The sequence below is a fragment of the Callorhinus ursinus genome, unplaced genomic scaffold (genome assembly GCF_003265705.2).
Source record: "Callorhinus ursinus isolate GAN/ISIS: 27379988/994484 unplaced genomic scaffold, GSC_fseal_2.0 scaffold21, whole genome shotgun sequence".
Classification (NCBI taxonomy): domain Eukaryota; kingdom Metazoa; phylum Chordata; class Mammalia; order Carnivora; family Otariidae; genus Callorhinus; species Callorhinus ursinus.
In genome coordinates this window covers 16,644,158-16,668,360 of record NW_027397083.1, presented here as the reverse complement: position 1 = coordinate 16,668,360, position 24,203 = coordinate 16,644,158, and the positions used below count along the sequence as shown (strand labels likewise).

Sequence of the window (24,203 nt, the reverse complement as noted above, 5' to 3'; positions counted from 1 at the left end):
CCTGAGAGACTGGCGGGCAGAGGGGGTGTGGCTGCAAAAGAACAACTATTTTGAGCACAATTTTCGTTGGCTGAACTGGCTTAAGATTTCAGAGAGGAGGTGAAGTAAGGCCCAAGACGTGAGTTCACGAAAAGGATAATCGGCGACACCATTCTGAAGGTTAGAAGGGAGAGGCGGTGCCAGGACCTGACCCCGTAGAGCGCGTCCGCGAGACCGGCCCAAGCGCGTGCGCTCCGCCCCCAGCGCCCGATGGGATTGGCCTGCCCTGGCCCCGCCCCGCAGGGCAACCCGGAAGCAGTTGTGTGCCCCCCCCCCCCCCCCGCGCTGTAGCTCTTTTTCCGGTCGGCGTGGTTTTTGCGAGTGGAGCGACCGTCGTACCCGGGCTTTCAACATGAGCGTCCCAGCCTTCATCGACATCAGTGAGGAAGATCAGGTGTGCTCCCAGCCCGCGAGTGCCTCCAGGGTGGGGTTGGGGGGGTATGAAGGGCTGAGCCAGGAAACCAGGCGGTCGGGACACCGCCCCGCGGAGCCCGCTCCGGGGCTGAGAGCCGCAGCTCACTCCCCACCCACGAGAGTAGGGAGGCCGTGGGGCGAGGCGCTAATTTCTGGCCCGGAGTTGAGTTAGCCTGCCGACCGTCGGTTCGAGCGCTTGGCCCGAGGCTTTACGGCCAGCTTCCTTGTTGGCGTCGGGACTCTTGGAGTCTATGTCACTAATGACGACACTACTTTTTGACTGGGAATGGTGTCTGCTTCCGTCTCCCAAATGCAGCCACATCCGGAGTGGGAGGTGGCGAATCTTTAAACGACGTAAGCAGTCTAGGAAAAATTATATTGTACAAAAGCTGAAAATGGTTTTATTTTGTGATCACAGAGGCAAAGGTGACTCTATTTTAAACGGAGGCCATATTTTATATTCTTACTTGTGCAAGAGAGTTCTGAAACCTGAAAATAGAACAGTTTCACCCTCATGCTTTGAGGCATACACCTGGTGAACCATCGTAATATTTTTAAATTTTTTATTTCATGCTTGGTCTTTTGTATGCATGGCTGATAGTTGATGGGAGTAAAACCTGAAATTATTTTCTCTAAGTTAATTTTGTAGAACTGAAAACCATCTGTGAAGTAGATGTTGTTTGTATTTTTTGCTACTCCACAAACATGGAAATTTGGTTTCCATAGAGGAAAACACCATTAGTATTCTAAGGTAACTCTTAGAATTACAGATGTTGATTTTTTACCCCCCCTGGTAAAAGTGCAGACCCTCAGCCCTGAAGAACCGAGTAAGAAGGGGAAACGAAAGGCGGGGGGGGGGGTTGCTAAGGGAGGAGATAAGGCTAGGGAAGGAGTTGAGCACATTAGAAAAGAAAATGTGGAAAACAAGGAAAAAAGCATATATGGTTATTAATGGAATCATGTTATCAACAAATTGGCTATTAGATTACCCCAAAAAAGTATTTGATTTTAACATAGGAAAGAATTTGTAGATGGTGAAAGTTCTTGTCGTTGGCCTTATTTTAGTTTTAAAGAGTCATTTCTAGTTAGGTTATGCCACTTTTGTAATACATGAGTTTGACACCAGCCATTCCTTTCAGGTAGATGTGATTGCTTCAGAAGTTCAGCTTTGGGCAAATTCTGTGTTTGAGTAGGGTAGGAAATGGAGTTCAGAATTTTGTCTTTTACTTTACTTGTCCTACTCCACAACTACTTGTAGCCAGTGAGGATGACAGATAAAAACAATAAACTGTTGATTGAATGGTTCTTAGAAAAAGTTTGCTTTGTTTCTACAAAGCAGAAGCTGAAAAACTGCTTTTTTGTGTGTGTGTGTTTTTTTTTTACCGTATTATGTTTCCTTCATAGAAAAACACATTCCCCACTAGTGTTTTTATGCTCTTTGATATGGTAACAGTTGTTTCATAAAATCTAGTTTATTTTACCAACTCGTAAGTGAAGATACTGTGTTGTTATCTGAAAGGGTAGTGCCATCAGATCTACAAATTTAACGTCCCTTTTGTAGGTAGCCAAACATGTTTGTGGGTTCAGAAAATGTGATACCTGTGCATTTACTAATGGTATCCTTTCATCTTCCTGCTTAAGTTTTTCATTTTATTATCTTAAATACCATCTACATTCATGTTGGGCTGCCATAAATACCAAGCCCTCAAAAGAGCATCTTACTAAATATTACATATATGCTTTAGAGTATAAAATGTCTGAATACCTGGATGTGGTACTGTAGTTACAGGTCGCAGGGTGCTTTCTGATCCAGATATGTATTTTGCGTTCTAAAAAATGAATAAGGTAGATCCAATTTGAAAAGTATTATAAATTCAAAACAACGTTCAAAGCATCTTTTTATCTTTCTGTTTCCCAAAATGCTTGTCTCATATAGGTTCTCGAACATTTTATTGACAAATGATTACCTTCTTGCCAAGGTAATGGCAAATGGCTGTAACTTTTTAAAGTAGCTATATTATATACACTGGAGAGCAGTAAAATTTCGTTTCTTTAAAACAAGTTGAATCTGCCAGGTCAGATTAATTCTCCATACACAAACCCTCATAAACGCTTTGGTGTATATTAGAAGTTTTGGCTATGTACTGGAAGTTCAGCAGCATATAGGTAATAGAGAAATTCTGAAGGTGATCCATGTGGGTCATAGTGGGTTTGTGTAGCCACTTGGTTTTGTAGAGGAAAACCTGTGGCTCCTGTGGGGTTGTGATGGGGACTGAGGTGGGGGAGAGGCACTTCAACATAGTAATTTAAAGTTATTAAGTGTTCCTATTTTTTCAAAAAAGAATGGTTTGAGATCTTGAATTTTGGCATTGTCAGTTTTAGAGATGTATAGCAATCTTAATTCAACAGGCTGCTGAGCTTCGAGCTTATCTGAAATCTAAAGGAGCTGAAATTTCAGAAGAGAACTCAGAAGGTGGACTTCATGTAGATTTAGCTCAAATCATCGAGGCCTGTGATGTATGTCTGAAGGAAGATGATAAAGGTTTGTTTTTAATTTTTTTGTAATATTTCTTACTAATCGGAAAGGATCTACTTTTTAAATTTTTCTTGTAAATTTTATTTGTCTTAGAACTGTTAAGCCCTGTTGTTTTTTTAATCTTTTTTAATTTTTAATCTTTTTTAATTTTTTTTAATCTTACCATACTTTCAGGTTATTCTAATCTGTTATACCTGTGAAGTAAGCCTATTTTGAGAAAAGATCTTTTTTAATAGGTCATGTTTTTTGAGTGTTAAGTGCATACACTCAATACTGATAATCTCAGAATGAACTGAGGAAAAGTGAAGCTCTTCTTTCCTTTTGAAAGGTTTACATTAATATCAAATGGGATATAATTTCAGGTAATCTTAAAGAGAATTATTTGGCTGATTCCCTATTTATTTACATAAAATGGGAAATTTTGAAAATTGGGAGTCCTGTAATCTTTAGTTAAGGTTTGAGATTAAATTTGGCTTGTAGTTAATATCTTACAGTCAGAAAGCAATGACCCAGCCAGGAAGTTGACCGCTTCCATTTCTCAATAATTTCCTATTTATATATAAACGTTTTCTTCACTTGGGAAAGCATTCTAACTTAAGACCGAACCAGTAATTTGCAAATGATTGAATATCTTGCCAGTAAAAATTGAAACCGTATCTATAGACATGTATATCAGTCTTCTGTTTTACAAGTTGAAAACCAAATATTAGATAATAATTTCCTTTTTCTTTAATAAAATGTACATAGTGCTTTCTGGATGTTAGCTGTACAGCAGAACTGGTTTCATTTGAATTCATCTATAATATATTTTTAGCATAATGCACACCCTTGAAGGAGAAGTGTCCTCTGGTGGAACTGTTTTACAGTAGCCAGATTACATCTTCCTAAAGTGTCTTATGTTTAATGGTCTTCTATATATTAAAACACTGGAAATATACATACTTAATTAGACACATGAAGTATGATAGTATTGCTGTTGTGTTATCCATGCATGTGTAGATGTTGAAAGTGTGATGAACAGCGTGGTATCCCTCCTATTGATCCTGGAACCGGACAAGCAAGAAGCTCTGATTGAAAGCCTATGTGAAAAGCTGGTCAAATTTCGGGAAGGTGAACGCCCATCTCTGAGACTGCAATTGTAAGTTAAGAACTGAAAGAGGCTCGGTTTTTCAAGAGGTTCTTTTGATGTCACTGTCATTTAATGGTTAAAAGCAAGAATTATGGAACTTGACTGTCACCTGTGGCTCTTACTAGTTGTATGACCTTGGACAAGTCATTTAACCTTTCTGTGCCCCATTTCCCTCCTTGTAATGTGAAGTTATTAATGGTGTCTCAGGTTTGTTGTGAGAGCAGATAATCTCAACTTAATCATCATAGTTACTGATCTCAAACACTGTTTTATTATTTGTTAACCAGGCTAAGCAACCTTTTCCATGGGATGGATAAGAATACTCCTGTAAGATACACAGTGTATTGTAGCCTCATTAAAGTGGCAGCATCTTGTGGGGCCATCCAGTATATTCCAACTGAGCTGGATCAAGTGAGTTACTATGTGGAATACTTGTTCTGCTTATAAGAAGTGTAGAGTATATTATAACTAAAATAGCAAATATGTATTTTCTAAATGTTACCTTTTAAATGATGAAACTATGTTCAGCTGTGTCACTAAATTTCCTCCTTTTGTCAATCCTGTAGGTTAGAAAATGGATTTCTGATTGGAACCTCACCACTGAAAAAAAACACACCCTGTTAAGGCTCCTCTATGAGGCACTTGTGGATTGTAAGAAAAGGTATTCAGAATTAATGTACTAACTTAAAACTTCACAGGCAATTTAATTTAAAACTTCACAGGCAACAAACAGTTGAGGCTGTTTTTAAAAACAAGTAGGGTAAGTGATTTTGCTCTGTTTTGTTCTCCACAGAGTTGCTGTAAATGTATTTCTGTGAATTTCACCTACTAAGTTAAACATAACTACAAAGTTTAAAATAGTTTTCCCCATCTTTAAACGTTTTTAAAAGCAAAACTTGCTTTTGTTCTAAAAATGGTACAACTGTTAATCCGAAAGCTATATATGTAACTTTAGACTAAGTTATTTAATGATGCTTTGATGTCTTAGTGTGGGGCAGTGCTACCACTTTTGTTTAGTGATACGGTCTATCAGAGTTTCCACAATCAGTCTCTTACATAAAAAGTGCCCCCAAGATCAAATTTTGCAATAGACTGTACTGAAAGAGTACTTATTGGGCTTCTGCAAGGTCTTGGGTTTCTAAGGTTTGTAATTCACCCTAGCAGACTTCATGCCCAAAATACTTATTCTATATACCCAGCTTTAGGATGCTTACCAACTGATAGGTTTGGCTCAGTTTTCAGAACTAGTGTTAAAAGATAATCTTACCTTTTTGACCTAGCTTTTCAATTTCTTTTCACATAATGGTTAAATACTTTTAGAAAAAGTAAACCAGTCTTCCCTTTAGTTTTCTTTTTTTTTTTTTTTTAATATTTTTTTTTTTATTTATTTATTTGAGAGAGAGAGAATGAGAGACAGCACGAGAGGGAAGAGGGTCAGAGGGAGAAGCAGACTCCCCGCTGAGCAGGGAGCCCGATGCGGGACTCGATCCCGGGACTCCAGGATCATGACCTGAGCCGAAGGCAGTCGGTTAACCAACTGAGCCACCCAGGCGCCCTTCCCTTTAGTTTTCTTACTGCACAATTTTTGTGCTGGGTATTTAATGTATTAGAGAGGGTCAGTAAGGTTAATATGTTTCTGTTAAGTAATGTAAACTTTTTGCAGCTATTTAAATTTAACAGTATAAAGGAAACTTGTTATGAAAGTTGGAATGTTTCATCATAAAAGAAGAGAAGCAGGGGATATTGCACTAATAGCCTGTTTCATTCTGATCGGTGGCTACTACCTATTGTATGTTGGCCGACTTAAGACAGCATTCTAGCTGGTAGTCAGTAAAATGTTAAGAGTAAATAGTTTATAACAAAGACCATTTCAGATGGAGAGAGCATTAAAAGCTGTTAGAGAAAGAATCCTTATTTTCATTCACACTTCAGATGGGTAGACGGTGCATCCAGACTAGGATTCAAGTCTTGGCTTTCCTACTTGTTGTATGACTAAATAAATTACCATCTCTGTAACTCAGTTTCCAATTTTAGAGTGGAAAAAATAGTAATACTTCATAGGGCTGCTGAAAAACAAGATAACAATATTCATATACTTTTTAACACAGTGGCTTCATTATTGGGACAGCACTCCGTAAAAGTTAGATATTCTTACTATCCTTTTCATTTTTCAAGCTCACCTTTAAGAAGTTAGTCTTTTTTCTGGTATAGTAATTATTTAAAATGATGAGTGTTATGGTTTCCCTCTGAATGTCTAGTGCTTATCAGAGATGATGACTACTCACTGGATGATTCTCTAGTTGCTATTTAGTAGGTCCTTAGTCTGTTATATGTAGAAGGGAAGTGACCAGTGTTCTAAGGAATTCCAAATCTAATTTTCAGAGAAATTGAAATAGGACATCAGTACCCATCTATGCTCTACTAGACATGTCCTTTTTTTTTTTAAGATTTTATTTATTTACGAGAGAGGATGAGCAGGGAAAGGGGCAGAGGGAGAGGGAGAAGCAGACCCCCCACTGAGCAGGGAGCCCGATGCGGGACTCAATCCCAGGACCCTGGGACTGTGACCTCAGCTGAAGGCAGACGCTTAACTGACTGAGCCACCCAGGTGCCCCTCCCTACTAGACATGTCCTAATGTTAAACCCCTGCAGTATTTGGCACAGATGATCACTTTTTCCTTCTTGAAACACTTTCTTCAGTTGGTTTTTGGGGCCTCCTCCCATCCCCCTCATTTACTGAAGTGTAGTTGACATACAGTGTATTAATTTCAGGTGTACAACATCCTGATTCTACATTTATCCACAAGGGGCTTGTCTCTCTCGATTCTTCTCTCTCTTTTAAGATTTATTTGAGAGAGTACACATGAGTGAGAGTGGGGGGTGGGCAGAGGGAGAGAATCTTTAAGCAGACTCCCTGCTGAATGCAGAGCCTGTTGCATGGCTCCATCTCAAGACCCATGAGATCATGACCTGAGCCAAAATCAAGAGTCGGACCCTTAAGCAACTGAGCCACCCAGGCGCCCATCAATTCTCTTCGTTCACAATTTGTTTATGGGTTCCTTCTCTCAACATTAGGATAACTGGAATGACTTTTTCTGCTCAGTTACATTTATTCCCTATGCATATTGTTTGTATTTTTTTTGCTGTGATTTTGGGTGAGGCTGAGTACCAAATGCAGGACAGTTTTTTGTATTGCTAAGTTGTTAAAGTTCAGTACAAGATACCTCACATCCCTGTCCTCACCTACTAAAATGCCAGTGGTGCTTCCCAGGCATTAGAAGAGCTGCAACAGCTCCCATGCACTTGCAAATGTTCTGGAGGGCACCTGGTTGAGAGCCACTGCTGCCTAAGTGCTCTCATTCAGTCGCATGCCTTTAAATACTATTTATATGCTAGTAATTTTCACATGTTTATCTCCTGTATTTCTCTTCTGAACTCCAAATATCTTATCTATTCCTGTTTAACATCTCTCTTTAGATACTCAAAAGACATCTCATACAACAACTACAAAAATGAACCTTTTTTCCTTCTAAATCTGTTTTTTTAACTTTCTCCAACTCAGGAAATGCCATTTCTGTCTTCTAGTTGCCCACAACCCAAAACTGGGATTCCTTTATGGTTCTTTTTTTGTCTGTTACTCCATATCTAATCCAATATCAAATCCTGTAAGCTCTGATAAATCTAAAGTCTACCTTGTGGTCTAAGCTACTATTATTTCTTATTTAGATTTTTGAAGTAGCCTCTTAAATGGTCCCTGTTTAGGTCTTGTCCGCCTACAGCCTGTTCTTAATACAGCTTCCAGAAAGTTCTGTTTAATATGGAGGATCAGATTATGTTTCCCCTCTATTCAGAACCCTCCAGTGGCTTGGCTTCTTTGGGAGTAAAAGGCCAAGCCAGCTCCAGATTCTTAGGACTGGCCCTTCTGCCTGGAGCACTTTTTTCCCAGGTAGCCACATGGCTCCCTCCCTTCTTCAAATCTGTTCCCTGTTATTTCATCAGAAAGGTCTTCTCTGGCTGTCTGAGTATAACAATATCTCCCCTACACCCTTGCATTGTTTTTGTTTCTCTCATCCCTATTTCATTATTTCCCCCTTGCACTTACTAACAGACTTATTATAATGTTTATTATCTGTCCCCGCTAGAATGTAAGTTCATGAGGGCAGGGACTTTAATTCATTACTCAGTGTCTGACACATAGTAGGCACTCTATATTTGTTAAATGAATGACTTTATGAAATATGTTGCAAAGCAGTGGCTGCAAAAGCAGAGATGTAGAAAAGCACATGAAGTGGTGGTTTATGGAACTAGAGTACATGCCCTTCCTGAGGCCTTTTAGATTAAAAAATGTTAAAACACCTTGCAACTATAAGATCCTGGCTGTTTCCCCTATTTCTGATGTTACAGTAATTAGTTTCCAGTATTTGAGTGTTGATTCCTTCATTTCTAAGAATAGATGCAGTGCAGTGGTCACTCTACAGTCCCTGTTTTCCTCCACCTCTCAGCACCATGTGACCGTGATATTCCTTCCCTCATAGAAACTTCTCTTGACTTAGGTGACACCTCTCCTTGTTTTTGTCCAACCTCTTTGGCAGTTCATTCTCAGACACCTTTGTAAATTATTCTTTCTCTGTCCCATTAAATACTACTATTACTCAAGATTTTGTCGGAGGACCCTTTTTCACTCTGCCTGGGTCATCTCATCTATTCCCATGGCTTCTGTCATCTACTGAATAGACATCCATGTTTTGTTTTTTTTTTTTTAAGGTTTTATTTATTCAACAGCGTGCGCACGCGCGCGCGCACACACACGCGCGCAGGCAGAGCAGCAGGCAGAGGGAGAAGCAGGCTCCCCACTGAGCAAAAAGCCCGACATGGGGCTTGATCCCAGGACCCTGGGATCATGACCTGAACTAAAGCAGCCAGTTAACTGACTTGAGCCACCCAGGTGCCCTGACATCCATGTCTTTAACACAGGCTTCTCTCCTGTGCCTTGGATCTTTGTATTCAACTGCTTTCTACCTTTTCTGCATGTTTCCACTCAGATACGGCACATAGCTGCCTCAGACTCAGTGTGACCAAAATGAATTTGTCATTTTCTCTCCCTCTGTTAGTCTCTTTGTTCTAAGTGAGACATCTTGAAGTGCAATCTATTTTCTCCAGTCTACAACCATAATGATTTTGTGAAATACAAGTTTTTCTTTAGGATATAGTACAAAATAGCAAATTTTTCTTTAGGATATATTACAAAATTCATAGCATGTAAGACCTTTCTGACACGGGCTTCTAGGTTACCTACTGAGGTGGCTTGGGCTTGGTGAATGTGATGATAATCATGCCATTTTTGTATGGTGCGTTGACAGACTACAAAAACTTTGCTTTGCTTAATGGATATTCCCTCCGTCCATTTTCCCCCAACACACAAGCCTTTCCTCTTGGTTATCACATCCGAGACATACTAAACCTGTGTCAGCTGTAAGAGCACCCTGCTCTTTCCCAGTCTAGACCTGGGGCTGGCACCTTTTTGTATGGTCCACAAGCTAAAAATGGTTTTTACTATTTTAAATGGTTAAGAAAGAAAAAGTGAGAATAATATTTCAGGACATATGAACATTATATGAAATTCAAATTTCAGTGTCAATAAAATTTTATTGGAACACAGTTATACTTACTCATTTATGTATTGTCTATGGCTGCTTTTGCCAAGACTAGAATAGTTGCAGCAGAGACCATATGGCCTACAAAGCCTAAAATACTTAACTGTCTGGCTCTTCAGACAGTTTGCCTACCCTTGGTCTAGACGACCTATGCTCAACTTCATTTCTCTGCCTAAAGCACTACTCTTATGTTTAGGTTAAATGCCTCTCTTCTACAGCACCCTCTACTTATATCATGGTGTGTAACAGCCTTAGAAGTTTGTGAGGTTGTACATTCATGAAGTCTAGGAACCTTATCTGTCAACCATTGTGCATGCCCAGAGTGTTTGGCACATTATGGGCCCTGGAATAAATGCTACCCACCCTAAGGAAAGTAGAAGAGGATGGCTATTTTATTTAAATACAAGTTTCTGTCACAATGATTTAAATTTTAAGATTTGGTTTTTGCTCAATACACATAAAATGTAATTTTCTTTCCTGCTTCTGAATTAGAATTCTGAGGTTCACTTTGCCCTTTTAGTAAGAATGCTTATATCTATGGGTCCTCTCCTTCATTATTTTACTTATATTGGTGGTTGATGAGTACAAATCATGTAACATTTTTTTGAGCTGATTGTATGTCAGATACTGTGCACTTGAAATGGATTATTTTATCTGGTATTTGTGAATTCAGATTTCTTTACTTGATAAGATATATTAGGTTGAAGTATATTGTGGCTGCTAAAACTGGAAAATGAAATGCACATGTGCTTGTAGAGTATCACAAGATAATTAACAATGAGTAAAACAGGTTTTCATTAAAATTTCTTCAAATTCTTACAGTTTGGGGCGCCTGGGAGGCTCAGTCGTTAAGCGTCTGCCTTTGGCTCAGGTCATGATCCCAGAGTCCTGGGATCGAGCCCCGCATTCGGGCTCCCTGCTCAGCCTGCTTCTCCCTCTGTCACTCCCCCTGCTTGTGTTCCCTTTCTTGCTGTGTCTCTCTCTGTCAAATAAATTAAAATCTTTAAAAAAAAAATTCTTACAGTTCTATAACTATATATAAGATGCTGGTTACCACTTAACCATTGCTATATTTACATTTGTATATATATATTTTTAAAGATTTATTTATTTTAGAGAGAGAGTGGGGGGAGCAGAGAGGGAGAGAGAATCCCAGGCTGACTCCTCACTGGCACGGAGCCTGTCATGGTTTCTCAATCCCATGATCCCGAGATCACACCCTGAACTGAAACCAAGAGTCAGACACTCAACTGACTGCGCCACCAAGACGCCCCTACATTTGTGTATTTTAATAAACCTTAGGTTTGTAGGAAGTTTTAAAATATGATTTAACTTTTTAAAATCAATGATACAGCTCCTGCTCATTTTACCCAAGTTGAATCAAGATGTTGGGTGGGGGGAGTGTTTTTAGAAAACAAAAAAAGAAAAAAATGATTTTTCATAATTCACTGTTTTCTATAACTGTCCAACGATTCATCAGTTTAAAGGAAGAAATAAAGGGTGAAAATAAAAATTTTCTAAGACTTCAAATTGAATGAATACATTTTGTGCTTTTCACTGCAACTAAAATCAATCATCTGCATAATTTTAAGGATAATTTAATTGGAAGGATATATTTAGTAGAGTTATTTAAATATATGGTGTTGGCTCAACCTCAGCCATGCTGTTCTAATAATTTCTAGAACACAAAACTTTTTTCCTACCTAAGCCCTCTGTACTTGTTCTTCCCTCCTCCCGGGAAGTTATCCAGCCTTAACCTCCAACACTTTTCATGGCCAGTTACTTTACATCCTTAGATTTCATCTTATATGTCATTCCTTCGAAGAGAGACTTTCCCTATGTACTTCCCTGTCTCTGCTTGTGTTACTCTTTTACATCACCATTTTTTTTTCCTTCATGGCACTTATTTGTGGCGGGTTTTTTTTTATCACTTTATTTTTTTTTTCATCATAATAAGTATACTTTAATCCCCATACCCTATTTCACCCATCCCACCACCCACCTCCCTCTGGTAACCGTCAGTTTATTCTGTGGTTAAGAGTCTGTTTCTAGGTTTGTCTCCCTCTCTCTTTTTTTTCCACCTTTGTTTCTTAAATTCCACATATGAGTGACATCATACAGTATATCTTTCTCTGACTGACTTACTCACTTTAGTATTATCTAGCTCTATGCATTTGTTGCAAATGGCAAGTGTTTTTTTTTCTTTTTTATGGCTGAATAATATTCTTTGTGTGTATGTACACACACACATCTTTATCCATTCATCTATTCATGGACATTTTGGCTGCTTCCATAGTTTGGCTATTGTAAATAACGCTGCTGTAAAATAGGAGTGCATGTATACCTTTGAATTGGTGTTTTCTTATTCTTTGGGTAAATCCCCAGTACTGTGATTGCTGGATCGTAGAGTTGTTCTTTTTAAATTTTTGAGGGACCTCCATACTGTTTTCCACAGTGGCTGCAGCAGTTTGCATTCCCACCAACAGTGCATGAGGTTTCCTTTTTCTCCATGTCCTTGCCAACACTTGTTTTCTTGTGTTTTTGATTTTAGTCATTCTGACAGGTGTGAGGTAGCATCTCATTGTAATTTTGATTTGCATTTCTGTGATGATGAGTGATGTTGAGCATCTTTTCATGTGTCTTTTGGACATCACCCATTTTTTAATTGGATTATTTGGATTATTTGTTTTTAGGGTGTTCAGGTTGTATCAGTTCTTTATATATTTTGGATACTAACCCTTTATCGGATATGTCCTTTATTTGCAAATATCTTCTCTCATTCTGTAGATTGCCTTTAGTTTTGTTAATTGTTTCCTTTGCTGTGCAGAAACTTTTTATAAGGTGGTTCCATTAGTTCATTTTTGTTTTTGTTTCCCTTGCTTTGGGAGACATATCTAAAAAAATGTTGCCATAGCTGATGTCAGAGAAATTACTGCCTGTGGACCTTTCTAGGATTTTTATGGTTTCAGGTCTCACATTCAGATCTTTAATCCATTTTGAATTTATTTTTGTTTATGGTCCAGTTTCATTCTTTTGCATGTAGCTGTCCAGTTTTTCCAGCACCATTTGTTTTTCCCCATTGGATACTCCTTCCTCCTTTGTCAAAGATTAACTGACCATGTAATTGTGGGTTTATTTCTGGGCTTTCTGTTCTGTTCCATTGATCTATGTATCTATTCAGTACCATACTGTTTTAACTATCTCGTCATAATATAACTTGAAATCTGGAATTGTGACACTTCCAGTTTTTTCTTTTTCAAGATTGCTTTGGCTATTTTGAGGTTTTTTTGTGGTTCCATACAAGTTTTAGAATTGTTTGTTCTAGTTCTGTGAAAAATGCTGTTAGTATTTTGATAGGGATTGCATTAAATGTGTAGATTCCTTTGGGTAGCATAGACATTTTAACAGTGTTTGTTCTTCCAACCCATGAGCATATAGTGTCTTTCCATTTCTTTGCATCATCTTGAATTTTTTTTTTTAAAGATTTTATTTATTTATTCATGAGAGACAGAGAGAGAGAGAGGCAGAGGGAGAAGCAGGCTTCCCGCAGAGCAGGGAGCCCGATGTGGGACTCGATCCCAGGACCTGGGATCATGACCCGAGCCGAAGGCAGACGCTTAACTCTCTGAGCCACCCAGGCGCCCCCATCTTGAATTTCTTTTATCGGTGTTTTATAGTTTTCAGAGTAGAGGTTTTACACCTCTTTGGTTAAATTTATTCCTAGTTATTCTGTTTTTTGTGTGATTGCAAATGAAATTGTTTTCTTAATTTCTCTTTCTGTTACATCATTATTAGCGCATAGGAATGCAGCACATTTTTGTACATTAATTTTGTATCCTGTGGATTTACTGAATTCATTATCAGTTCTAGTAGCTTTTTGGTAGAGTCGGGTTTTCTGTATGTAGTATCATGTCATCTGCAAATAAAGAGTTTTACTTCTTCCTTACTAATTTGGATGTCTTTTATTGTTTTATGTTTTCTTAATTGCTCTGTCTAGGACATCCAGTACTATGTTGAATAAACGTGAAAGTGGACATCCTTATCTTTTTCCTGGCCTTAGCTCTCAGTTTTTCACCATTGAGTATTTTGTTGGCTGTGGGTTTTTTGTATAAGGCCTTGTTTATGTTCAGGTATGTTCCCTCTAGATCTGCTTTGCAGAGGGTTTTATCACAAATGGATGTTATACTTTGTCAAATGCTTTTTCTGCATCTATTAAAATGATCATATGGTCCTAATCCTTTCTCTTAATGGTGCAGTGTATCACACTGATGGGTGAATATTGAACCAACCTTGTATCCCTGGAATAAATCCCATTTGATCACAGAGTATGATTTTTTTAATGTACTGTTGGATTTGGTTTGCTCATATCTTGTTGAGGATTTTTGCATCTATATTCGTGAGAGATATTCGCCTGTAGTTCTCCTTTTTTGTGATGTCTTTATGTGGTTTTGGTATCAGGCCTTATAGAGTGATTTTGGAAGTTTTCATTTTCTGTTTTTTGGAATAGCTTCAGAAAAATAAGTATCAACTCTTTAAATGTTCTGTAGAATTCGCCTGCAAAGCCATCTGATCCTGGACTTAGTTTTTTGGGAGTTTCTAAATTACTTGTTCAATTTCATTGCTGATAATTGGTCTGTTCAAATTTTCTATTTCTTCCTGCTTTAGCTTTGGTAGGTTATATGTTTCTAGGAATTTACCTCTTTCTTCTGAGTTGTCCGACTTGTTTGGATATAGGTTTTCATAATCTGTTATAATTGTTTATTTCTGTGGTGTTGGTTGTTATTTTTCCCCTTAGTGATTTTATTTGGGTCCTTTTTTTTTTTTATAATGTATCTTGCTAAAGGTTTATCAGTTTTGTTGATCTTTTCAGAGAACAAGCTCCTGATTTCATTGTTCTGTTGTTTTTTTAGTTTTTATATCATTTATTTCTGCTCTAATCTGTATTATTTCCTTCCTTTTGCTGGGTTTGGGTTTTATTCTTTTTCCAACTCCTTTGTGTATAAGGTTAGGTTGTTTATTTGCAATTACTTGCTTCTTGAGCGATAGGTGTGTATTGGCTATAAACTTCCCTCTTATTACCACTTTTGCGGCATCGCAAAGATTTTGGACCATTGTGTTTTCATTTTCACTTGTTTCCATGTACTTTTTTATTTCTTCTTTGGTTTCTTGGTTGACTGATTCATTGCTGAGGAGCATGTTATTTAACCTCCATATACTTGTGTGTTTCTCAGATTTTTTCTTACAGTTATTTTCTAGTTTCATAGCATTGTAGTAAAAAAATGCATGGTATGACTTTGGTTTTTGGGTTTTTTGTTTTGTTTTAATTTGCTGAGACTTGTTTTGTGGCCTATTCTGTGATCTATTCTGGAGAATGTTTTTTGTGCACTTGAAAAGAATGTGTATTGTGTTTTAGGATAGAGTGTTCTGAATATAGCTGTTAAATCCATGTGTTCCAGTGTGTCATTCATAGCCACTGTTTCCTTATTGATTTTCTGTTTGGATGATCTATCCGTCGATGTAAGTAGGATGTTGACTTCCCCTACTATTATATTACTATTGATTTTTTTTTTATGTTTGTTGTTGACTGTTTTGTGTATTTGGGAACTCCCATGTTAGGTGCATAAATATTTACAATTGTTATATCCTCTTGTTGGATTGTCCCATTTATGATTATATAGTGTTCCTCTTTGTCTCTTGTTACAGTTTTTAAGTCTATTTTGTCCAATATAAGTATTGCTACCTAGGCTTTCTTTTGACACCCATTTCCATGTTAAATGTTTCTCCATCCCCTCACTTTCAGTCTGCAGGCATCTTCTGGTCTGAAATGAGTCTCTTGTAGGCAGCATATAGTTGGGTCTTGTTTTTTTTTCTAATACACTCAGTCACCCTCTGTCTTTTGATTGGAATGTTTAGTCTATTTAACATTCAGAGTAATTATTGATAGATATGTATTTACTGCCAATTTGTTACTTATTTTGTGGTTGTTTCTGTAGATTTTCCTTTCATGGTTGGTTGGCTTTTGGTGATATACTTGGATTCCATTCTCTTTATTCTTTGCATATCTGTTACTGGTTTTTTGTTTCTGGCTACCATCACGGCACTTGTTAGTTCTTATTTTTCTTGTCGTCAGTCTTTCCTAGTAGAAGGAAAGTTCCATGATTTTTTTATTTATTCATTTGACAGAGAGACAGCAAGAGAGGGAACACAAGTAGGGGAAGTGGGAGAGGGAAAGGCAGGCTTCCCGCTGAGCAGGGAGCCCAACACGGGGCTCGATCCCAGGACCCTGGGACCACGATCCAAGCTAAAGGCAGACGCCTAACGACTGAGCCACCCAGGTGCCCCGGAAAGTTCTGTGATTTTTCCCATAGAATAGGACTGTGTCTCTTGGTCACCATTGTATGTGTCATCAGTATAGTACTTGGCACTTAGTAAGTATTTTTGAGTGAATGAATGGCAGTAATGATATTCTGAAATTCCTAAAGCAATATTTATTTTTAGTGATGCCGCTTCAAAAGTCATGGTGGAATTGCTAGGAAGTTACACAGAGGACAACGCTTCCCAGGCTCGAGTTGATGCCCACAGGTAATGTTGAACACGTTGTCTTTCTAATGGGGGTTACCTGCAGCTTTGAGGTTGAGCTATAGCAGAAATTATGTTTGCATCTCCCAGCCCAGTGATCCAGAGCCATTTGATACTATGTGCTCTGTGGTGATTCTGGTGTAGACACTAAAATCCAGGGCTTGGTATAGGAATAACCATAGATTGTAGGTGGAATAGTCACATAATATTTTCTGTTTAGAGTATTGCTGGTTTGGGTGTGATGATCCCAAATTGAGAAGTAGAGCCTAATATCGGGTTAATTTTTATCTTAATGTTAAGGTATGTAGATGAGGAAAAGTTGGTGGCATGCTAAAAGCCCATTGCTAATGAGAATAAGGGCTTCAAACAATCCTTGGTCTCCTCAGTAGCAATAATAATGGAATCAGTTTTTTAAATCTATGAAATGGAAATAATAACTTCTCTATATGGTATGTCTTCATAGGGACCTAGGTGTTGCTAGAAAATGTAGTTTGTGCGAAAGATCTTTAACTCTGAGGTTAGGCTCCCTGCATTCAAATACTCCACCACTTAATTAGTACTTACTGGGCAAGTTCCTTCTGAGCCTGTTTCATCTTTGATAACAGGCACAATAATACTGTATGTCAGGGTGTTGTAATGCATGTAAAGCACTTAAATCAGTGTCTCGCATATGGGAAGATTGTCCTGCTGTTTTAATTTTTCTTTATTTCGGTCGTGCTTTCGCTCCACCTGTGTTTTTGTCTACAACTGCTTTGTTATGTTGTTAAAACAGATATACCTGATAAGTAGATTTATTGGCCTGTTTTAATCTCAGTCCTGTAGCTTTTTTTATGCTGTGTATATTGAAATCTTAGATATTTTACTGAATTAAATATATTTTGCAATCTGTAAACATTGGTGGAAAGTTACTGAATCTCAGGACTCTGAGCTTGTATTTTTGTTTTTTTTAATAAAGGTGTATTGTACGAGCATTGAAAGATCCAAATGCATTTCTTTTTGACCATCTTCTCACTTTAAAACCAGTCAAATTTTTGGAAGGCGAGCTTATTCATGACGTAAGTACTTTATCTTTAATGTGGAAAATGTTCTCTTTTCCTAAATGTAACATACTGAAGCAGAACTCTTTTTCTTTGTATTCATGAACATGACTGTTAGATCTGGAAACAGAACTGTTTGGTTTTTTTATACCAAGAACAGAATGAAATTTAGGACCAGCCTTTTTTTCCAATCACTGAACATACCTGTTCCTGTTCTTTCTCCCTTTCCTTCATCTCCATACTTGCCTGGCTGTTATGAACATAAATAATAGGAATTTCTTTTTATATGTAGTGTCAGGTAGCCCCAATTAGGAAGATAAATCTGGTATTTAAAAACACATGAACACTCTTCAAGTATAAGTGTAAATACATTTTGGATTAGTTTCCATTTGTATTACGCTATTCCCACTGTCTTTCAGGGTAGCTCACTTAGAGCTGTATTTACTGATTCTTCATCTAAATGAGTCTTAATGAAAGCAAATGGCTTAGATAATTTGATCAAACAGATAGCTATTTCTTCTGCACTAAAAGCATTGAAAGTTTTAGTGCTGAGAGTTAATGTCTTAAAAATATCTTGAGTGTAAATCTTGATTCTGAATTGAATATTATATCTTTATTTTCTATCTGTAGCTTTTAACCATTTTTGTGAGTGCTAAATTGGCATCATATGTCAAGTTTTATCAGAATAATAAAGACTTCATTGATTCACTTGGTAAGTTTTGGAGTTTATTCTTTGTTGGGGTATAAAGAAAGATGGGAACATGCTCTTCTAGAACTCTCATGTACTGTAAAATCCAGCAAATATGACTGTGGCCTTTTTAGATTACCCTAACCAATGTTGTATGATAGAACAACAATAAACAGGTGGACAGTTTAAAAGATTCAGAACGAATTGGGAATCAGAAGAAGATGTAGGAGGTAGCATTTGTGGTGGAAAGAGCAATGAAACTAGGAGTCAGAAAACCTAAGCCTTTTTTTCTCTCTATAAGAGTTTGTTGGACTTCAGGCCCTCCTACCAGGTCTGCTAGACCATGCTTCTTTGAGGTTCAGTTCTAGCAAGAAGCAGGTGTTAGAGCAGATTCGGATAGAAATAATTCCATTGTTACGTGTGTTTTTAAATTGTGGAATGGAGGATAGAACAGAAAAGCAACTTAAAGGATCACCATTACTTTGATCATAATGGCGACTTTTAGAAGTACTCATTTTAACAGCCGACAAAATTTGATGACTAAAAGCTACTTTATTATTTAAAATACAATTATTTGTTTGTGACAGACCCTTACTCCTTATATTTTTGGTGATTTTAAAAAAAGAAGCCATAGTTACATAATTGAAACAAATGGGGTTTTTTCCCTCTGTAATATATTTTATTCTTGGTGCACACCCTCTCCCCAAAATTAACAAATTCTAGAAGTGTATGTATTGTTAAGCAGATCTAAGTGAAGCGTAGATGGAATTAGAAATGGAATGACATGATGGGAGAAGCTTCCTTTACTACAATTTGTTGAAGACAGCATAGTCTTAGCTTTATATGATTTTAATCTTTTAATTTTCTTTCTAGAGCATCGGAGCTCTGTTTGCCAAACTGAATTTAATCTTATCCTCATTGAGCAAATTCCATATATATTCAGTATTTAATTTCCTTCTGGAGCATGTTTTGAACATACTAAAGTTACAAAGAGAAAAATTAGAAAATCTGTAGTTGAACAGATTTAAATTGTTCTAAAACTCCCAGTTTTTTTGAGAGTGAAGTCAACTATGAAACTGAGGTGCTTTGTTTTCCTACTAGGCAGTAATCAAAACACATTAGAGGTTGGTTATATTTCCCATGTTAATATTAAGTTGTTAGTCTCATGGTTTGAGATATAGATGAGGAACTCATTTATAGTCTCTTTGATTATACTATTATTAGTCCTCAATTTGGCCATCATTAATTCCTATCACATGTATATTTTGTGCAGCCATTGGAATTGGGGAAGATTGAATTCTGAACATAATAAAGCATTTGAAATATACCAAGATAAAGTAGATGCAAGTGTGTTTGTGTAGAATACTTTGCCAGGTGCACTAGACCCAGAAAAACCACATTCTGTCCCAGTTAATTTGTTTTGTGGCATGAAGCTATGTGATGGAATGTTAATGTCAGCAACCTCTTTATTTACGCACCAAGGAAAAAGGAGTAGTAATTAACACTTTGACACTCCCCCATTGATGTGTAATTGACTGTTTCAAAGGAGCACTGGTTCATAAGCTATTGCATGCATTAAAATTACGTTTTCTATATTGCAGCATTTTAAGACAGGGGTCAGTGACAATGCAGAAATTGCTCAATGATGCACATTTTTTTATTACTGCATTAAGGTTTTGACATATTAGTAATGAATAAATGTTTCCATAAAATTAGATTTTTTTTTATAACTTTAAAATTGAAATATGACACAGAACACTGTGACTTCCTCTTTGACGGTAATGTTCTAGTTTCATGAAACAAAGCACAGCTTTCTACAAGTCTTTAACTCATACTTCACTGGCTTAATAGTTTTGGTTTTGAGAACGAGTTCTAACACACGGGTTTCCACATGTAAGATAGATAATGGTTTTACATAATTCACTCTAGAAATCTTCATTTCTCTGATAAATTCTTAAATTTATGGTAAGCTTGTAACTACACAAAGAGTAGCAGTAAAATAATATTTTAATTATATCTTAGAAACTTTAGTAGGAGTATCATTTTATCATACTGAAAGAGAAGTGTATATGCCCAGAGGACTGGGGATGTTAAGGAATTTTCTTGTATTTGAAAATACTGAGAAAAATCTTTAGTAGTTGTTTTCTGTGATAGGAAAAACGTAACATTTCTAATTTATGGTGCCAACCGGAAGTCCAGTTCCCTGATTTGCCTTCAGTTTCTTGAACATGTATGCAAATAAGCTATCTTTTATTAGACATTTGTAAAAGATGCTTTCAGCAAAATATCTTATTAAAAGTGTGTATTTTTGGTTTTACATGTATTGCTAACATTTATTACAACTCAAAGTCTGGTTACAAATGTCTAGATTCTACAGGTGGCAGGCATCACTTTATCAAAAACACTTTATTAACAGTGACAACTTGGGCCAACAGTAAGCATTATCCTGTGTCAACTGAATTGCCCTAACATGTCTACATGTAATCTGGTGTTATACAGTTGCTACCTTCTTGCTTCAGAAAGTTAATCAGCATCTAATTTGCATTTGTTAATTAGGGTTAATGTGCACTAATTGATTTTTTGATGCTTGTAGATTTCCATTAAACCCGGTTAGCAATACTTACTTGGATACCTCATTCATTTGAGTTATGATGATCATGTTTTTGTTGAATCTGTGCCAAATAGAAAGCCTGCATCATAATTACAGCTAATTAACAGATGATTATGTCCTGTATTAATGGGCTTCCCTTGTCTTCTGCTAATATATGTTATATATTTCAAGTTTATTTATGGAGTGCTTAGAACTTTTTTAACAATGGAAACTTGAGGCTCTTAATTATTAGAGGGTACATGATCATTTGCTCAGTTTACATAATTTGAAATTTTAGAGAAAACAAACATGTAATTTTAGATTAATTTTAGAATATTGTTTTTATAAGTTAGCATCAAATCAAGTATATATGATACTGTGTTATAATTCCGTTTCCACTTAGGAACTGGTAATAATTTAGATATTCAGGATTTGTAAATATTTATATGTATTACTAGTCATTTATTTTATAAGCAAACGTATCTTTTAGGCCTACTACACCACTTTGACTAAGTCATTTAATCTCTGCTCTTCAGTTTTCTTATTTTTTAAAATGAAAGGATCAGGACTAGGTAATTTGTTAAGTTTCCTTTTGCGTCTAATAATTGTTTGTGATCTTAAAAACTGTAACAGCATGTTTCACTAGAAGTTATAAGGCAAAATTTTAATTATTTGTACAGTTTTCTACTTCAGGTATCACTGTTAATGATACTATTTAATTTTATCTAGTACTAATCAGTGTAGCCTGTAATTATTAAGTGATGAATACACTTTTCACTTAAGTATTAAATCCAAAGTGACCTGGGAAATGGAATGTTTTCATAACAGAATGCATATGAAAATATTTTAAGGCTTCATGTTTACTAGTAATACTGATACAACAAAAAGATAAGGAATCTTGTGTTTAAATGGAGAGCAAATAGTAAAAATAAGCTTTAGTAAATAAAAATGTTCTTATGAAATAAACTTTACATTTTATCTCCTAAAATCTGTAACTATAAAAAATGTAAAATGTGCAGAAGTTCTAGGTCTTAAAAAATACCATTTTGTAGCCCATTGTTACTTTGAACCTATGACCTGTGGCACTGTAGCAGTAAAGAAATATAGTTGTAGAAGAATAATTGTAATATTCCATAATTTAATTATGGGGTCAGTTTATGGTTTGCAAATACAAGCAGCTTTGTCAGAACTACCCTGTAAATGCTCAGTGATTTTGGACACAAGAGTAATTGTGCAGATCTTTAACTAGTATGGATGTTCATCAGGCTTTACCACTGTGTTATTCAGGTCTGTTACATGAACAGAATATGGCAAAAATGAGACTGCTTACTTTTATGGGAATGGCAGTGGAAAATAAAGAAATTTCTTTTGACACAATGCAGCAAGAACTTCAGATTGGAGCCGATGATGTTGAAGCATTTGTTATTGACGGTAAGGCAATTAGAATATCTTCATTTTTTTCCTAGAGTTTCTCTTTTACCTTTTGGAATATAAGATTTTGTATCTTGGGGTGCGTGGCTTGCTCAGTCAGTAGAGCATGTGACTCCTGATCCTCGGGGTCATGAGGTCAAGCCCCATGTTCAGCATGGAGCCTGCTTAAGAAAACAATAAAAAAAGATTTTGTATCTTGAAACTGAGTCATATTCTAACAAAGCTAGGTTCTCTTGTAGCAGATACGAATGTTTCGACTTGCAGATTTTATTTGTAGTAAAGTGAAAATTCAGTGGAAATACAAATTGCTCTGTGGTTTTTGGTGTTCTTTTCCTCGAAATCATACAGAATAATGGCCTTTAGGCAGTATACCATAGTGGTTAAGAACCTTGATTTTAGTACCAGATCTGGATTTGAGGGGCCAGGTCTTCCTCTGAAACAGGAATGTAGGAATTAATACGTGGTTGTGAGGATTAAATGAAGTAATGCAGGTAAAGCACTTTATTTAGCCCAGGGCCTGTCACATAGTAAATGATCTGTAAATATTAATAATTATCATTTTTTTATCATTGGCTAGAAACAGGACCTTTCCCAACAATTACATTATAATAGAATTGTTACTCAGATCTTTTTTCTGGGCTTTTTAAGTTTGAAAGTTGGGGGAATTGCCCAGTCAAGATTAATAAAATGTACAGAGTTATTGATATGGTTTCTTTTTAATGCTCTAAGTCTCAAACTGTCCTATAAAGGTGTAATACCTTATTAGGAAATTAGTGTTTTCCCCCATATGCAGTTGTAGGGGAGAACATTTAGAATTCTTAATAAAGGGGCACCTGGCTGGCTCAGATGGTTTAAGTGTCTGCCTTCAGCTCAGGTCATGATCCCAGGGTCCTGGGATCGAGCCCCACATCGGGCTCCTGGCTCAGCGGGGAGCCTGCTTCTCCCTCTGCCTCTCTCCCTGCTCATGCTCTCTCTCTCTCTCTCTCTCTCTCTCTCTCTCTCTCTCTCTCTCTCTCTCTCTCTGGATCTCTGTGTCTCAAATGAATAAATCTTTAAAAAAAAAGGCTTAATAAAAACTATATGTGATATTTGGTATAGATTCACCCAGCAACCATAAGGCAAATGCGTGACCTTCCTCTTGGTTCCATTGCACTGCTGTGCTTGTTATAGAATCAGAGAGCTGGTTTATAAAATAATGTTTGAAAATTGTAAAGTTTATTGTGGTTTAGTTTTATATCAGCTGTTTTTCTTGGGAATTTTCCATATAACATATCCTGTAAAATGTCTTTTTTCAGCAGTAAGAACTAAAATGGTCTACTGCAAAATTGATCAGACCCAGAGGAAAGTAGTTGTCAGGTAAGACACTTAAGACTCTGCAGCATTTTGTATAACAATTTAGTTTGTTCCAATTATTTCACTTAAATGTTTAGAGAACCGAGGTAGTGTTATCAGTTGACTGTAGTTAAATAGTTGCTATTTATCATAATTTTATTAAAGTTCAGACTGAATGTGATTAGCTTATTTAATGAAAGAGTCCTATTTTCCAGCACATTTCATTTAATGGCTCAGCATTGGCTAGAATACTAATGACTTTTGTGTCTGTTTTATGTAGTTCAGGAAAATAGGTGGTTTGGGATCAATATGATGAAGATTTTCTTAAAATAATTGAGAATGCTAAGAATTAGCAGCTTTCATGTATATTTAACCTTGTTTTTTAACTAGATATAAGTGTGTAGTATTGTAAAAGAATGCCAAAAGGATAAAAAGTTGACTAATAACTTTGTTTTTAATTTTTCAATTTTTAGTCATAGTACACATCGGACATTTGGAAAACAGCAGTGGCAACAACTGTATGACACACTAAATGCCTGGAAACAAAACTTGAACAAAGTGAAAAACAGCCTTTTGAGTCTTTCTGATACATGAATTTTTATGCTACATATAAAATTTTGTTCATTTTGGAAAAAATCTAAATCATAGTAAAACAAACAAATTTGACTACAGTCTGGACATTATTGTCTTAAGTTTAAAGAAATGTAAAAAGTCACAAGTTTCAGAGGATACAAAGTAATCAGTTGCAAAGGGGGTCACTATCTATCTTGTATA

General features: G+C 36.6%; 1 protein-coding gene across 1 annotated transcript; it reads left to right on the top strand.

Annotated features, from left to right (window-relative positions):
• Positions 1–314: 314 nt before the first annotated feature.
• EIF3M (eukaryotic translation initiation factor 3 subunit M) lies at positions 315–24,095 on the top strand. The gene is made up of 11 exons (XM_025878475.2): positions 315–433; positions 2,863–2,995; positions 3,989–4,127; positions 4,406–4,529; positions 4,685–4,779; positions 16,271–16,354; positions 17,307–17,406; positions 18,019–18,100; positions 21,954–22,097; positions 23,393–23,453; positions 23,903–24,095. The coding sequence occupies exons 1-11, from the start codon at positions 392–394 to the stop codon at positions 24,021–24,023; spliced, it is 1,125 nt and encodes a 374-aa protein (XP_025734260.1). The 5' UTR covers positions 315–391; the 3' UTR covers positions 24,024–24,095.
• The last annotated feature ends 108 nt before the right edge of the window (positions 24,096–24,203 follow it).

Bases quoted from the DNA above. Each gene is read 5' to 3' on its own strand.
- EIF3M (XM_025878475.2), top strand. From the start codon at position 392: ATGAGCGTCCCAGCCTTCATCGACATCAGTGAGGAAGATCAG. The intron at 4,530-4,684 runs GTGAGTTACTAT...TCAATCCTGTAG, and splicing joins TTCCAACTGAGCTGGATCAA to GTTAGAAAATGGATTTCTGA. The intron at 4,780-16,270 runs GTATTCAGAATT...ATTTATTTTTAG, and splicing joins CTTGTGGATTGTAAGAAAAG to TGATGCCGCTTCAAAAGTCA.